At 35.3% G+C, this 17138-nt stretch overlaps 2 protein-coding genes across 2 annotated transcripts; one reads left to right on the plus strand and one right to left on the minus strand.

The window, feature by feature from the left end:
- The first annotated feature begins 3716 nt into the window (after nt 1-3716).
- On the plus strand, nt 3717-13626 carry LOC142540084 (transcription factor SPEECHLESS-like). The gene is made up of 3 exons (XM_075645983.1): nt 3717-4392; nt 5381-5908; nt 13216-13626. Exons 1-3 carry the CDS (start codon nt 3955-3957, stop codon nt 13279-13281), a joined length of 1032 nt encoding a protein of 343 aa, XP_075502098.1. The 5' UTR covers nt 3717-3954; the 3' UTR covers nt 13282-13626.
- Nucleotides 13627-15180: 1554 nt separating this feature from the next.
- On the minus strand, nt 15181-17138 carry LOC142517807 (putative WRKY transcription factor 30). Its single transcript, XM_075620270.1, has 3 exons — nt 16816-17138; nt 16374-16508; nt 15181-15835 (listed from the first exon to the last, which is right to left on the minus strand). The coding sequence occupies exons 1-3, from the start codon at nt 17136-17138 to the stop codon at nt 15367-15369; spliced, it is 927 nt and encodes a 308-aa protein (XP_075476385.1). The 3' UTR covers nt 15181-15366.

The raw sequence follows: 17138 nt of genomic DNA on the forward strand, positions 1-17138 counted from the left end.
CACACATGATCCGATTGTCGCCGGTCTTCAATCAAGATTCGGAGCTTTAATTTGTCCGATTCATATAATATATGTCACGTTATTAGATTTCGAAATTATATGAAATTTATTGATGTGATGTATTAAGGAAAACTTTGCTTACAAATAATTGAAATATACATTGTATTCTCCGCTTTTAGCATTTATAGTTGCAAAATCATCCTGTTTTTTAAGAGTTTCTCAATGCTTTCCATTTTAGATAATTGGAATATACAAAGAAAGCATATATATTTATATATATAATTGCATTCATCGTCTCATCACAAGAACAAAAAACACGTTAAAATAAAAAAAGTCGTCATCATGTGCTTTCAACTCGATAATTCCTTATATATCTTCATGTATATATGTGGGGACCCGGACGCTAATCAGTTCTTAATCGTCATCAAGATCAATTTACTAATCAAGTAATTAGTGTCATAAATTTTTTTTCTTTTTAATGCGGAATGTAGTGAAATCAAACTAATATACAATTCAGTATAAAATAAAGTACAAGTCCTGTACCGTCTACAAATCAGTAAAAACTAAGGTTCAACATCTAATTATCAAGTGCCAAAACCCTATATACATCAAAGTCCGAAGTCTCCACTCTATCACGATCTCTCCTCATCTCCTGGACCCTGATCATGTCCCACCTGTTGTCATGTACACATACAAACAAGACAACAGCCGGATAATTCCGGTGAGAATATAATCCCAGTATAAAGCAACGAAACATGCAATCATATAAACAAATATAAAGCATGTAATATGTATCAAAATCTGAAACGTAATCCATATCGGACTGTCGACAATACTCGTAACTCTACAATTCAGACTAGACTCAATCCTAGTCTAGGGATCCCGGTTTCCAGAAGTTGACATTCCTATATCGACCAACAGTAATATAAAAGACTCCAGTTCTATCCACGTCGGTACTGTATCGATGTGGATAGAATTTGGGTTTGGGTCGAAACCTGGCTCTGATACCACCTGTTGTGGGGACCCGGACGCTAATCAGTTCTTAATCGTCATCAGGATCAATTTACTAATCAAGTAATTAGGGTCATAATTTTTTTTTTCTTTTTAATGCGGAATGTAGTGAAATCAAACTAATATACAATTCAGTATAAAATAAAGTACAAGTCCTGTATCGTCTACAAATCAGTAAAAACTAAGGTTCAACATCTAATTATCAAGTGCCAAAACCCTATATACATCAAAGTCCGAAGTCTCCACTCTATCACGATCTCTCCTCATCTCCTGGACCCTGATCCTGTCCCACCTGTTGTCATGTACACATACAAACAAGACAACAGCCGGATAATTCCGATGAGAATATAATCCCAGTATAAATCAACGAAACATGCAATCATATAAACAAATATAAAGCATGTAATATGTATCAAAATTTGAAACGTAATCCATATCGGACTGTCGACAATACTCGTAACTCTACAATTCAGACTAGACTCAATCCTAGTCTAGGGATCCCGGTTTCCAGAAGTTGGCATTCCTATATCGACCAACAGTAATAGAAAAGACTCCAGTTCTATCCACGTCGATAAGGTATCGATCACCAGAAATAGAAAAATGTCTGATTCTATCCACACCGATATGGTATCGATCACCAGTAATAGAAGGAACTCTAATTCTATCCACACCGATATAATATCGATCACCAGTAATAGAAGAAGCTCCAATTCTATCCACACCGATACGACATCGATCAACAGTAATACAAGAAACCCAAATTCTATCCACATCGATAGCCAATCATCCGGTGACAGACTTTGGCACTATCGCCAATACACTATCTTGTGACATCGTGCAATGTGCCCGTGGCGATCCCACCACTATCAGGCACTTCTGTCACAAGATTACTCGTCTAATACCTGCTATCTATAAATCAAGAGAACAAGTACATCAATCAAATCAATGCAAATATCACTGCAATAAAATAAAGTATGTGATTTAGGGAAACTCAAGTCTAAACCGACTTAAGTCGATCTCCCGATATCACATTGACTTATACCTTTCGTTCGTAGTTTCGGTCAGGAATTTAACTCTGTCAATTCTTCAATCTGGCAATGGCAATATCAATGATATCATATCAATATACCGTTTAAATCGATACCAATCTGATCAATAATTCAAAATCAACGGTATAACCGCACAATCCCGATATTCCGGTCAATATAACATCACCAGATAATAATTCCCTCAACTAATAACCGTACCAATACAATCTGATATCATATCTCAGTCAATTAACTTCAGAAATCATAACCATTCCATAATCAGTTCGTTTCTTAATCTGACTTCGATTCTATGATGTCTAACATGTCCAGAACATCATATATGAATTCCACGCAATTCTAACAATATCATAATTTCAAAACATGTCAAAACGTAGTAAAACTTACGTCCAGTTGTAGCCTACGTTGCTAGGAACTCGGTACCAAGTCGGATTCAAAATCAGACGGACGGATTTTGCACAAAAAGCGTAGGGATTTTCTATAACTTCACAGAGACTTTTCTCGACTCTTTTCTCGGAAAATAATGAAGGAGGAACGAAGCTTTGTTACATATATATATATTGCATTCACGCATGGAAAGCAAATGGCTCATCCTACATGCAACACGTCTCGCGCATATGCGCGACCTAAATCGGCGCATATGCGCGAGACCTTCTGGTCTTCGCACATTTCTTCTCGGCAGCTCGCGCAAATGCGCGACACCTTCCGCGCATATGCGCGAGACTCTCTGGAGTTGTGATCGAACCTTCACACAGCTCGCGCATATGCGCGCCTTCCTGTCGCGCATATGCGCGAGACCTTCTGTCCAATTCGCGCATGTGCGCCGATGGTACTGTCCTCGCACATACACTTTCACACGTTACTTCAAATCGTGTCTCGGTTAATCCTTTTCATAATCATATCAAATTATAAATCAATAATTACGGATTACTAGGATTAAATTTCCGGGCATTACAATATATTTCCCCGGTTCTTCAATTCGGGGCTATTTCCATAGGTACCTAGACGTGTATAAACATATCATAAGCCTTGGTATCGACTACCAAGAACATTGCGTTCAAATCCAGGTATATCATGTAAGTCAAGCAAGCTAATTAAATTTTGATCCCCAAATTTTTTAATAAATTATATGTTTTAACGACTAATTTTATAGAATAAATGTGAGAAAATGAGACATCATATAATATATGTTCTTTATACAAAAACATATTACATCTAGAACCGTACCTGTGGTTCACAGGGCCTGAGGCAATATGTTAAAAAAAATCTTGTTGTGATAAATAACCGTAAAGCTCATTTTGCAAATTAAAAATAACCAAACAATAGATATAAGAAAAATATAATTTACGAGTTATATATTTATCTCTTTACAAATTAAAAATAACCAAACAATACATGGCTTACAAAAAAATTTGGTAAATTTTCCTCTGTTTTTTTATGGTTTCATTTTAACAGTACATATAAAACAAATTTGTATGCATATTCTCACATCATATATATAATCAATAGAATGCAATAAATCTCAGCTCACTTAATATAATTGCGCGCACACACACACATGTATTTATATATATGTGTGTGTGTGAAACAGCACTTCCCCAAAATTCAACGGTTAGCATACAAAACATATCCAGTGTAAAAAACAAAGCTACCATTACTGCTCATTTCTGAAACACAATTGATGTCGATAGTTTGGTCCTTTTCAGATGACCTTAAATTACTTTTTTCCAACTACTTCTCCAAACAATATTTCATGGATTTTGTTTAATTTTCTTGATATATAACTCCACCTGCAAATTATTAAACCCCATCATTCTTTTCAATACTAATCCGTCCACCTGTTCTTGGTTTTCTAACTTTTTTTTTATTTGTCTTCTTGAAAGTCAAGCTTCAGAAGATGGATGGTGAGAGTAATTTATCCGATTTCTTCGGAGAATCCGAGTTCTGTGAAGCACATAATGTCTGCAACGCCGCGTCCCCGGATGATATTTTCAGTATTCTTGAGGCTTTGGACAGTGGTTCTGAACATCAAACGGATATTTCAGCCTTAAACAACGGTGGAGAAGATAGTAAAGAAAGCTTCGAGTTTCAAACAGTTTCTGCAGGCTATTCTCCTTCTTTAAGTAGTTTTTGGGAATCCGATGCCGAGGCCGAAGCTGTGGCTGCGTCTCCGAAGCCGAAGAGACAAAAGATGAATGCTGCAACAACATCTTCTAATTGTGGAGAAGGGCAGCAGAGAATATCACACATTACTGTGGAAAGGAACCGTAGGAAGCAAATGAACGAGCATCTCTCCGTGCTTCGGTCTCTGATGCCTTGCTTTTATGTCAAAGGGGTACGCATACCATTTTACTCTCTCTCTCTCTCTCTCTCTCTCTCTCTCAATTATATTTAGTGTTACATCTTTGTTAATGTACCATGCATCTTGTAATAGAAGACAAGTATTTTTCGTAGACTAAAACTAGGTTTTTCTCGCAGATTAAAGAGATTACTGCTTCGAAATAATGCATGTTTCCACTGAACTCACGAAAATAATTAGTTGGGATAAGCAAGCAGATACGTATATTTTCTGATAAGGGCAACTTTCATTATTCGTCTCTTTAAAATTGACTGTCTTAATTCCTTTCTATCGATGCATTAAAACAGGTGATGCAAAAGAGTGAGAAAATTATCATTTTAGTAATTTAATTTGTCAAAATATAGTTTCATACAGTAATTTGATTTTTTTATGTGACATAATTAAACTCTATTACTCAAATTAAATTGATCTGGCAAAAAATAAAAGGAAAAAAAAAAGAGAAAATGACTCTCAAAACTTCAAATTTAGAGGAAAAAATTTATCGTTTCCATTTACTTTTATTTATATATATTAAATATGTTTAATATAAGCTTTATTTTTGTCACATAAGTCACGTTTGAGATTATCAATGTCAAATAAGCAATATTGGTGGATTTAGTGATTTTAGACAAAAAAATGATTAAAACCCAAAAAAATCTAAGTTAATTTATGAAAACCAAACTTTGACAAGTTATATGATTAAAACACAAAACAGACAAACTTAAATGACTAAAATTATAATTTTTCCCATAAGTGTCTTAATTCGTCCCTATATGTCGGCTTTACAAAAAAACATATTTTCTCTGAGAGTAATAATTTTCTTGATGTCATAAAAACAAGAGAAACATGATCTCTAGGACGTTATATGACTTAAAATATTTTAATTACCTTGTTGCTATCAATCACGATTTTTTATAAAGCGAGGAGCACTTTAAGGAACCATGGTTTTGAACACTTTAACAAGGATTATATTTGTTTTAATTAGGGTGACCAAGCTTCGATAATTGGAGGAGTGGTGAATTATATCAACGAGTTGCAACAAGTTCTCCGTTCCCTTGAAGCCAAGAAGCAAAGAAAAGCCTACAACGAAGTGTTGAGCCCGAGACCCTCGCCCTTAAGCCCACGAAAACCGCCATTGAGCCCGAGATTAGGCCTCCCTATAAGCCCGAGGACCCCTCAATCAAGCAGCCCGTACATGCCTTTGCTGCACAGTAGCCAAACATACTATCTCAACTCACCGTCTCTTCCAAGCCCCGTGGACCGATCTCCATGTAATTCGTCCACTTCATCGATCAACGACAGTGTTAATGAACTCGTGGCAAGTTCAAAGTCAGCTGTAGCTGAAGTTGAGGTGAAGTTCTCCGGCCCCAACCTGTTGCTTAGTACGATGTCCCTTCATATCCCGGGCCAGGTGGTGAAGATCGTATCGGCTCTGGAGGAACTTGCACTGGAAATCCTCAAAGTGAGCATCAGCACAGTCGATGAAACAATGCTGAATTCTTTCACCATTAAGGTACCTAAAATAATTTAAAGCTGAAGTTTATTAAATATTATTAATGTCAAAAGTTGGAAAATAATACGGGGTTATATTAATATTAATTAATGTTCCTTAAAATATATTTGGTTTTTAAAATGACACTTGAAATAAAATGAAAGAGTAATTGGTTTTCATTCCAATATATATAAAATGCATATATCTTGATTTGTCTGGACGTTCGACTCAAGAATTGAGAAATAGACATGACAAGTTCGAAACGGTCAGCAAATTTTCTGACACCAAAATTAAATGAAACATAATAAACACTTCCCACAAGTGTTTGTTCTTGGAAAAACCCATAAACCGCAGAATCCATCATGATAAATCATCAAGAATTTGACTGAAATCTTAAGCGGAAGCGTACCTGAACCCATAATCCTGAATTCTTTAAAACGTGTCTTGATCTTCCAGATCTACGCGCTCTTTCCTTGAGAGAATCCTTTAGTTTCTCTTCAGAACTATTTTCTTAATGGGGGAGAGAATAGTGAAAGTGACAACGCGAGATCTGGGGACCATGACCCATATTTATAGATAATGTTTACCAATATCTTCTGATATTTCTGTTTTAGCCCATCATAAAAACAGAAATTACACTTATGTCTCTACACATTAAAGGCCCACAGCCCATTAGATACATTAAAGCCCAATAACCCGAAACATTAATTGATCACTTTATTTTGGGCTTAACTTAATAGACAACCCACAACACATAATTATTCACATATAAGCCCATATAAATAATTGATCCAACAATCTCCCACTTGGGCTATATGTGCAACTTTATAATTATGTTTGTGAAAATAACCTTATGAGCTCAAAATTGTTGTCATTCCGAATTGTATCTATAACCAATCCGGTCCATCAATCACATCAACATAGGATCAAAGCAGTCTTCGCTACACTCAAGGTAACTAGACCCATCAATGGTCACATATGCCAACACAACTAAATGACATGGATCATGAAGTGGATGTGTAGCATGGAAATTTCATGCAATGTGACCGTAACATGCCTATTTCCAACTGGTCCTCCCTTTAACCTTATCGAGATCAAACTTTAAATCATAATTAGAGTGTGACTTAACTTGAAATTTATTTCTGCAGAAAATAAATTTACATAACTGTAACTGAAAATGTCTACAACTGAAAAGCATTTAAAACAACAAACTCCCACTAAAACTGGATTTCCTTAATTGACATAACACACATACTAGCAGTATGCTCATGAAACTGTTTGGGTGGTAGTCCCTTAGTAAGCGGATCCGCAACCATGGAGTTTGTACCGATATGCTCAATAGACAACTTTCCACTCTTAATTCTTTCTTTAACAACCAGAAACTTGATGTCAATGTGTTTTGACTTCGTCGAGCTCCTGTTGTTATTGGAATACATAACTGCTGATTTATTGTCACAATGTAATCTTAGTGGCCTTTCAATGCCATCAACAATGCGCAGTCCCGTGACAAAATTTTGCAGCCATATTCCATGATTGGATGCCTCATAACACGCTAAAAACTCAGCTGCCATGATGGAAGAGGCTATAAGTGACTGTTTAGCACTCTTCCAGGAAATGACACCTCCAGCAAGGAGATAGATGTAGCCCGACGTAGGTTTCATACTATCTTGGCATCCAGCAAAATCGGAGTCAGTATACCCAATGATCTCAAGCTGATCCAACCTCCGATATATGAGCATGTAATCTTTTGTTCTCTGTAGGTACCGTAAAACCCTTTTGACTGCTTTCCAATGTTCCACTCCTGGATTACTTAAATATCGTCCCAACATTCCTGTCACGTACGCAATATCTGGACGTGTACAAACCTGAGCATACATCAGACTCCCCACTGCAGATGCATAGGGAACCTTCTACATTTCTTTTTCCTCAAAATCATTCTTTGGGCATTGTTTGAGACTAAATTTGTCTCCCTTAGCCACAGGGGTATCTGTTGGTTTACAATATTGCATCCCGTATCGCTTGAGAACTTTCTCGATATAGCCTTTTTGAGATAATCCAAGAATACCCCGAGAACGATCCCGATGTATCTGAACACCCAGTACAAAAGATGCATCACCAAGATCCTTCATCTCAAAATTCTTAGCTAGAAATCTCTTGGTTTCATGCAACAACTCTATATCGTTGCTAGCGAGCAGAATGTCATCAACATATAAAACCAGAAAAATATGCTTACTCCCACTGAACTTATGGTACACACAATCATCGACCAAATTCATCTCAAAACCAAACGAGATGATCACTTGATGAAATTTGAAATACCATCGTCGAGACGCTTGCTTGAGCCCATAGATGGATTTCTTTAATTTGCAAACCATATTATTTGTGTCTTTGGACACAAAATTTTCTGGCTGCACCATATAAATCGTTTCATCAATGTCACCATTTAGAAACGCAGTCTTTACATCCATCTGATGAAGCTCAAGATCGAAATGCGCCACCAAAGCCATTATAATCCTTAAAGAGTCTTTCGAAGAAAGCGGAGAGAAAGTCTCTTTATAATCAATGCCTTCTTTCTGTCTAAAGCCTTTAGCGACAAGACGAGCCTTATGTCTTTCCACATTGCCTTTCGAATCCCTCTTAGTTTTAAATATCCATTTGCAACCAATGGGCTTCGTACCTTTAGGCAATGGGACAAGATCCCATACGTCATTGTCCTTCATGGACTTTATCTCCTCATTCATGGCATCATTCCATTTTTGAGAGTTAGAACTTTCCATGGCTTGACGGAAGTTAATAGGATCATCCTCCATCAATCCATTGTCTGCCTCATGTTCTTTAAGAAATACAATGTAATCATCTGGCACTGCATTTCTCCGCTCTCTAGTGGATCTCCTTAATGGCATAGGTTCTGGAGGTGCTTGAGTTTGTTCATCTGGAATGAGAGGATCTCTAATATTGTCTTCATGTATTGTGTCTTGGTCAAAGTGAGGAATATGATCCTGACCAATGTCCAAGACACCTGTGGGAATATTTACATATTCCTCTTCAAAGACAATATCCCTTACTTTATCTCCCCCCGCAAACTCAACATCCTCAAAGAACCTGGCATTTCCTGACTCAAAAATCGACTTACTCGTGGGATCATAAAACTTATACCCCCTGGATCTTTCAGAGTATCCAATAAAATAACAACTAACCGTCCTTGAGTCCAGTTTCTTTTCATTAGGCTTGTAAGGCCTTGCCTCAGCTGGACATCCCCAAACGTGCAGATGCTTAAGACTGGGCTTTTTACCCGTCCAAAGTTCATAAGGGGTTTTGGTCGCTGCCTTAGTTGGAACCCTGTTAAGGATATATGCTGCGGTCTTTAGTGCTTCTCCCCAGAGTGATTTTGGTAAGGTAGAATGACTGATCATACTCCTCACCATGTCCTTAAGCGTTCTGTTTCGTCTTTCAGCAACACCATTCATAGTGGGCGAACCCGGCATAGTGTACTGTGGGACGATACCGCATTCCTCCAGGAATCTAGCAAAAGGTCCTGGACGTTGTTCACCTGAACCGTCATATCTACCATAGTATTCACCACCACGGTCAGATCTAACGCTTTTAATCTTTAAGCCAAGTTGATTTTCAACTTCAGCTTTATAGTTTTTGAACACATCCAATGACTGTGCCTTTTCATGAATGAGATAAATGAAGTCATATCTTGAAAAATCGTCTGTAAACGTTATAAAATACTGTTGACCATTCCAAGAAGCCGAAGGGAATGGCCCACAAATATCAGTATGTATAAGTTCTAAGACGCCTGAACACATGTTGGCTTCAAATCTCCTTTTGTTGGTTTGTTTTCCCTTTATACAATTAACACAATTATTAAAATCTGTGTAATCTAAAGGTTCGAGAATTTCGTCTGACACGAGTCTCCTTATTCTCTTTTCAGAGATATAACCCAATCTTTTGTGCCATAACGCAGCTGAATTCTCACTGGTTAATTTTCTTTTAGTGCCTCTACTTGTTTGCAGGGATTCATTAAATGAAGCAATAACATCCAAAGAATAGAGATTATCGTATCCTGATAAAGAACCAGAACCAACCAGTTTTGAATCGAGAAACAAACTGAATATTCCATTTCCAAAAGAACAAGAATAACCAAATTTGTCCAATGCAGAAATGGAAATCAAAGACGGCACAACAAATGTTTCATAAAGATCCAAATATATTCCAGTCTTTAACAATAATCTAAATTTTCCTATTGCCTCAACATCAACTTTGTTGCCGTCACCAACATAGATGAATCTTTCAGCATCACTTAGTTTTCGGCAATCCAGGCAACCCTGCATAGACACACTGATGTGAGTTGTTGCACCAGAATCTATCCACCACGTGTGTCTAGGCACTGAAGTTAAATTAACCTCAGAACAAACCATATTCAGAAGCATACCTTTCTTAGCACGCCAAGCGTGATAATTACTGCATTGCTTCTTCATATGCCATGCCCATCACTGCCACAGAAAAAACAACCAGAACTTTGAGAATCACTAGGATTCTTCTGTTGTTTCTTCGGAGGCTGTGTATCCGCAGCTTCCTTATACTTTCGTTTCTTTCCTTTATCCTTCGAGGTAGAGGCATAATGAGCACTTTTTGTCTTGTCTTGCTTCAACCTTTCCTCTTCCTGGACACAGTGCGAGATGAGCTCATTCAGAGACCAAGTCTCTTTCTGACAGTTATAGCTCACCTTGAACTGGTTAAACTGAGGAGGAAGATATATCAAAACCAGATGCACCAGCAAGTCCTCGGAGAGGTCAAGCTTCAGTGCTTTCAACCTTGAAGCAAGATGAGACATTTCCATAATGTACTCCCTGATATTGCCCTTACCTCTGTACCTCATTGAAACTAGGCTTGCCAAAAGTGTACCGATTTCAGACTTTTCACTTTTAGCAAACCTCTTTTCGAGGTCTTGAAGGAAAGCCTTAGCCGTAGCAATGTCGTTAGACATTGTGCCCCTGAATGTTTCTGGAATGGCCCTCTTCATGATCATCATACACATGCGATTCGATCTCTCCCACCTTTCAAACTCCCTCTTTTCATCAGAGGTACTCTTATCCGTAACGGCAGAAGGAGAGTCAACCCTTATCGCAAGGTCCAAATCCATGACTCCGAGAACTATCAATAAATTCTCTTGTCATGATTTAAAATTAGAGCAATTTAACATAGGAATAGAATTTATGTTGGAGTGAATATTTGCAGGAGTCAAATCTGAACAGAGAACAAAAAACCAAAATATACATGCTCAACCAAATATCCAAATAAAATAATCAATAAATTCAAATAATGTAAACCCCATAAACAGAATATCGAGCACTCCATTAATGTTTCATCTTTGGACAAAAGATTAACTTGTAAGTGATATCCTGGCGCAGCAGTCAAACACTGATAGTAACTATCATGTCAAATAACAACCTTCCTTTGGGCCGATTTATTATTCACATGAAACCGAACAACTATCACATGTTTACCACCACAAGTGCATATATAATTATATTAAATATTAACCTTCCTTTGGGCCGATCAGTATTCATATGAATCACATATACCCAAAATTCTTTTGTATTTCAAAATAAAATTAATTTCCATAAAAGAGGTCACTTTGGCGACATTTTATTTCAATTAATCAATTTTTAAAATACATATAACATTATCATTATTTGAATTAATGAAAATTTAACCTTAACCGAATAAATATGAAATGAAAAAAAAAATTTGTTTTTTTTCGGAAATTCCGTACGGGTCGGGTCGGGTCGGCCCTGATCCGTACGACCCGGCCCGGATCCGTACGGTTCGGGTCGACCTGGGTCCGTACGACCCGACCCGAATCCGTACTTTTTTTTAAAAAAAAAAATTAATCCGAATTTTTCGATTTTCCTCTAAAATATTTTGTTGAACAAAAACCGGAAGGAAAATGGAAATCTTATACCAAATCTTTAAAATTTTACAACTAAATCTTTTTACCAAAACTTTAAAAGATTTGGTTTTCAACCAAAATATTTTCCAGATCTGAAACCATATCAAAAATTTTCAGATCTAAACCAAAATAATTTTCAAATCTGAAACCGTATCAAAAATTTTCAGATCTAAACCAAAATAATTTTCAGATCTGAAACCGTATCAAAATATTTTCAGATCTGAAAACATATCAATATATTTTTCAGATCTGAAGCCATATCAAAAAAAAATCTTAAACAAAAATTTATTTATTTTTTTTTCAGATCTGGATCCAAATAGTATCCAAAAACTTTAAACAAATCTCAATGATTCAAACATGAATGGCTCTGATATCACTTGTTGGGGAAAACCCATAAACCGCAGAATCCATCATGATAAATCATCAAGAATTTGACTGAAATCTTAAGCGGAAGCGTACCTGAACCCATAATCCTGAATTCTTTAAAACGTGTCTTGATCTTCCAGATCTATGCGCTCTTTCCTTGAGAGAATCATTTAGTTTCTCTTCAGAACTATTTTCTTAATGGGGGAGAGAATAGTGAAAGTGACAACGCGAGATCTGGGGACCATGACCCATATTTATAGATAATGTTTACCAATATCTTCTGATATTTCTGTTTTAGTCCATCATAAAAACAGAAATTACACTTATATCTCTACACATTAAAGGCCCACAGCCCATTAGATACATTAAAGCCCAATAACCCGAAACATTAATTGATCACTTTATTTTGGGTTTAACTTAATAGACAACCCACAACACATAATTATTCACATATAAGCCCATATAAATAATTGATCCAACATTTGTCGCATTTAAAAATTAATTCCATTTTTGAAAAATATTTACTGTCTTTTGTACTGGTAAATTTGAATAGAAGGTTTTTAACTTAAAATTACAATTTTGGTTTTATATAAGATATTTTACGATTTTGATTATTTATATTATCAAGTTTTAATATTAATCATGTATATTTTGATTTTTGATAATTTTAGTCATTGTTCATCGTGAACACTAATGTAATTAGCTCTTCATACGACAGCGCTATAACAGTGCCACATCGAAAAAATATCGGAAACATGTGTTGCATGGATTATTAAATTTTTTTAGTGTGTATGATAAGAGTTTCTAGTGTTTGGTTTTATTTTAAGGATCTTTAAAAAAAATTAACTAAGATTATGCTTTATGCATTTTTTTCTGCTTTTTAGAAGTAATGATATTTTTGACTTGAGGGGAATTTTGGAAAAATAAAAATTAGTGATATCTTGAGTATTTAATTTTTTTTTATGACTAACAATTGCATAATTTGTTCCTAATTGATTTATAGATTGGAATTGAATGCCAACTTAGTGCAGAAGAATTGGCTCATCAAATTCAACAGACTTTCTGCTAATTTCGATTTATCATCGATCGAGTTTTCGAGCCCGAGCTAATTTTTCTATTGAAAATGCTTCAATGATACGATATTTAGAAATATAGTCGAGTGGTAAAATTTAGCTTGGAAAATTTATTGGTGGAAGTTAATATTATTTAAGATTTTTTTAATATTTTTATTTGCAATAAAGCAATGTGGGGATGTATTAGTTAACCATAATTGCTGGTTAGTGATTAATTAGTCAGTAGATGTAATGATTTCTATTTGAATTAACATCTTCTATTCGCATTGAAGATATTGACAAGATTATTTTTTCTATTTAAAGAGATTCTAGTATGGAGTTAATATACGATAATAGTTTGAATGTTTTAATTTCCCGCAGAATACTTTGGCAGTTAATGTAAATTAACCTGTTATGTAAATTTTTAATTTCTTTATTTTTATTTTGAGGTAATCACTCTAAATGAGATTAAAAACCCTAAGCAACCAATAGGGAAGATTGCATTTTTTGTTTTTTTCGTTTGTTCATTTATGTTATCAAATTTCAGTTTTAGTCAATTATATTTATTTTTCTGTCAATTTTAGTAATTTTTTCGATGTGTCACCAATACGATGCTGATGTGGCGTTGACGTGTATAACTGGATCAATATTCTCGATAAAAAATAATTAAAATTGTAAAAAATGAGAAAATACAAGATTATAATTGAAATTCGATAACATATACGTGGAAAATGATTATTTTTTTTGGGATCCTAATAGGGGGTGGTGGGGATTTGAACCTAACATCTTTCTTCTAAATGGGAGAAATCATGTCTTCAAGCCAGTTCACAAAATTTGTTGAAACACATATAGAGATAAATGGTTATATATTATGAATACATTTAGTTATCTAAACGGGTAATTTCCCAAAATTCCATGCTAGCAAACTCAAATAAACAAAATCTTATACTTGGCTGATGCACTCTATTGCCTCCTACTTTGGAAACATTCTTTGTACTAAATTTTATATATATATATATAATTGCTTTAAAAAAATGCAATGCTTTAAAAAAATAAAAATAATTATTTTATTACTAACTTGTCGAATTTTGAGTTTTGGTCAAGTAAATTTTCACGTATTGACTTTGCCGCTTTGACGCTTTGAAACACTAACTTTATTTTTCGGTTATTTTGATCGATTATTTACTTTACATAACCAACTATAACCATAAACTATGATCAAAATACATTAAATTGATACTATTCATCCCATATTTAATATGGGACCGTATGCTCGATCAATTTGTTTTACCCATTTTTAAAGTATTATTTTGAATAATTGAGTTAATTTATCAAAAGAAAATTTACAATAATATCAAATTATATACCATGAAAATAGATTTGAAAAAAGTTTAGTTTGAGTAATAATTTTGAAAGCCAATGATTTAAACAATTATAAGATTTATAACATTAACCTTAAAAATAGTTGAAGAGTTATTGGAACTTCATTTTGAGGTGAAGGCAAAATCAAATACTTTTTCTATTTCTTAAAATAAAAATAAAAATGCTAAGACATGCCAAAAATCTAATAAATTTATGACCTAAAAATAATATTGTATCAATATTGTTGAGCTCGACCTAGCATTTGGATTTTACTCTAGAGTAGGTCTCTTGTGAGACGGTCTCACAAATTTTTAGCTGTGAAACGGATCAACCCTACCGATATTCACAATAAAAAGTAATATTCTTTGCATAAAAAGTAATATTTTTTCATGGATGACCCAAATAAGAGATCCATCTCACAAAATACGACCCGTGAGACCGTCTCACACAAGTTTTTGCCTTTACTCTAAGTGTATATCCAATAATTCATATTTAATTTTAAATGTGGGTTCTAACACTAATCGAATACTTTTCCATCTCAGATAACATTAAAATGGCAAAAAAATATGTCATATTATTAACTATTATTTACATCAATAAGAAGCTTATTTCATGATTTTTACACTACTTTATTATAATATAGTCCACAAATGAGAATCAAATATATAATAAAAATCAAGGGAAGTAACTCGAATTTCCAAAGCCAAAACTCATCCTAGTTGCCCGGATAAACTATCAAATCAAGAATCCCCGTCTTGAGTTGGGGGCTTCGCCGCAGGCTCGATATCTTGCGAATTATTATTTAACCCTTCATAACCGTTGTAATAATTTAATTCCTGAGCCGTGGGATACATGAAATCCAGTAAATAATCCTCACACAAAATTTGGTCATCGGAAAAAATGGGATTATTTTCGAGATTGAAGTTTGATGATGAAGGGATATTGTTTTGTTTATCATGGCTACAGTCCGTAATCTTAAGGCTTGTTTGGATGTCGAGAAATGGTTCTTGTTGGGATTGGTTATTTTGATTTTCGTGGGATAAAGGTGTTTTTAGTTCATTTTGAGGTTGGATGATTGGGATTGGGGGATTATTATGGCACGTGTGGTGTCCTTTGTATGCGACTTCATATGCTGTGGGATCTTCATCTGATCTCTGTACTTGTTTTCTAGCCAAGCAGCCTTTCCCGTGCGTGCACCTATAATATTCCCTGAAAACATACACATGCTTAAATACCTAGGACGGAGGGAATATTCATGTTAATTCAGTTTTTACATCGTATTCATGTCTAAATTTCTGTTTTGAGTTGTAAGAGAAGTTTGTTACAATCAGGTCGAGATCTCGTCTCAAAATTGAGAGTTGAGATCTTGTGCCGGATAGATTATAAGGCACCATCAACGATGCTATTGGATATTTTGTTGAATCATCGAAGTTGAAATAATAACTTCACTATACATTTGAATAAAGATAATCAACACACAGTTGACACTCAATTTTCTTTAAACTTACACACAATATTATAGGGAGGCATAAGTACATACAGTGGATCATCAACCGTTTATTTGGGAAAAAAATGCGAGCATACACATTGACACTTGCTAATATATTTTTAAAATGTATATTTTAGGGGTTTGAGTTTTGACAAGGTCCAAACATGTTGTATATATGAGTGGAATGAAAATATCATGTCTCCATATCAAGTGGAAACATACATACACATATACATATACATATACATACACACATACCTAGGATATTCTGATCGTAGGATGTCTTTCTGGCCGTATTTTCTCCAGCTGTGCCCATCATCAAGCTGTGTCTCGTTTCCAGTCTCTCCAAGCACGACTACTTTTTGTGTCCACCCCGGCAATCTTTTTTCCCCACTGAAAATTTATACAAAACGTATCATATTAAATCTGTAACATTATCACATCTCATTCTAACTTTCCCATATCCTCAAATTCTTTTCTAAAACATTTTTCTCTCACTGTCAATAAGTTTAAATTACAAGTCAAATCAGAGTAGACCAAACTCAAACCTGATTAAAAAGTCCTGGTGAGAGAGTAATTAGATCCAGATTTTGATTTATATGAGGTAGAAATGCAATTTTAGACAATTGGACACAGTGTATAACTTTGGTACGTAAAATGTGGAGGAATCGAAATATACAAGAAAGTACTTTTTTTTAACCTTATCCAACAAGCCTGATCTTCTGGATCCGAATGATTGCTGTGGGGGCTTCCGGTGAGTGGCGGGCCTTGTGAATCAGACGTTATTGCCACCATTGCCCCACCGCTAGCGCCTCCACCGGCAAAGCCACTGGTACCTCCATATTCGATCACCCACAGCGCGCGATCGTAGGTGTTCAAGATTTCATTCAGCAGATACACGTGAGTTTCCTGTGAAGAAGACTGCGCATTCAGAAGCAGTTGTAGTTGCTTAGCCAGCTCTCGCCCTTGTGTTAGCTCGTTTTCGAGATTTTTCAGGGCCGAATCTGATGGAAATCTCTCCAT

The sequence above is a fragment of the Primulina tabacum genome, chromosome 1 (assembly GCF_025594145.1).
Source record: "Primulina tabacum isolate GXHZ01 chromosome 1, ASM2559414v2, whole genome shotgun sequence".
NCBI classification, from domain to species: Eukaryota; Viridiplantae; Streptophyta; class Magnoliopsida; order Lamiales; family Gesneriaceae; genus Primulina; species Primulina tabacum.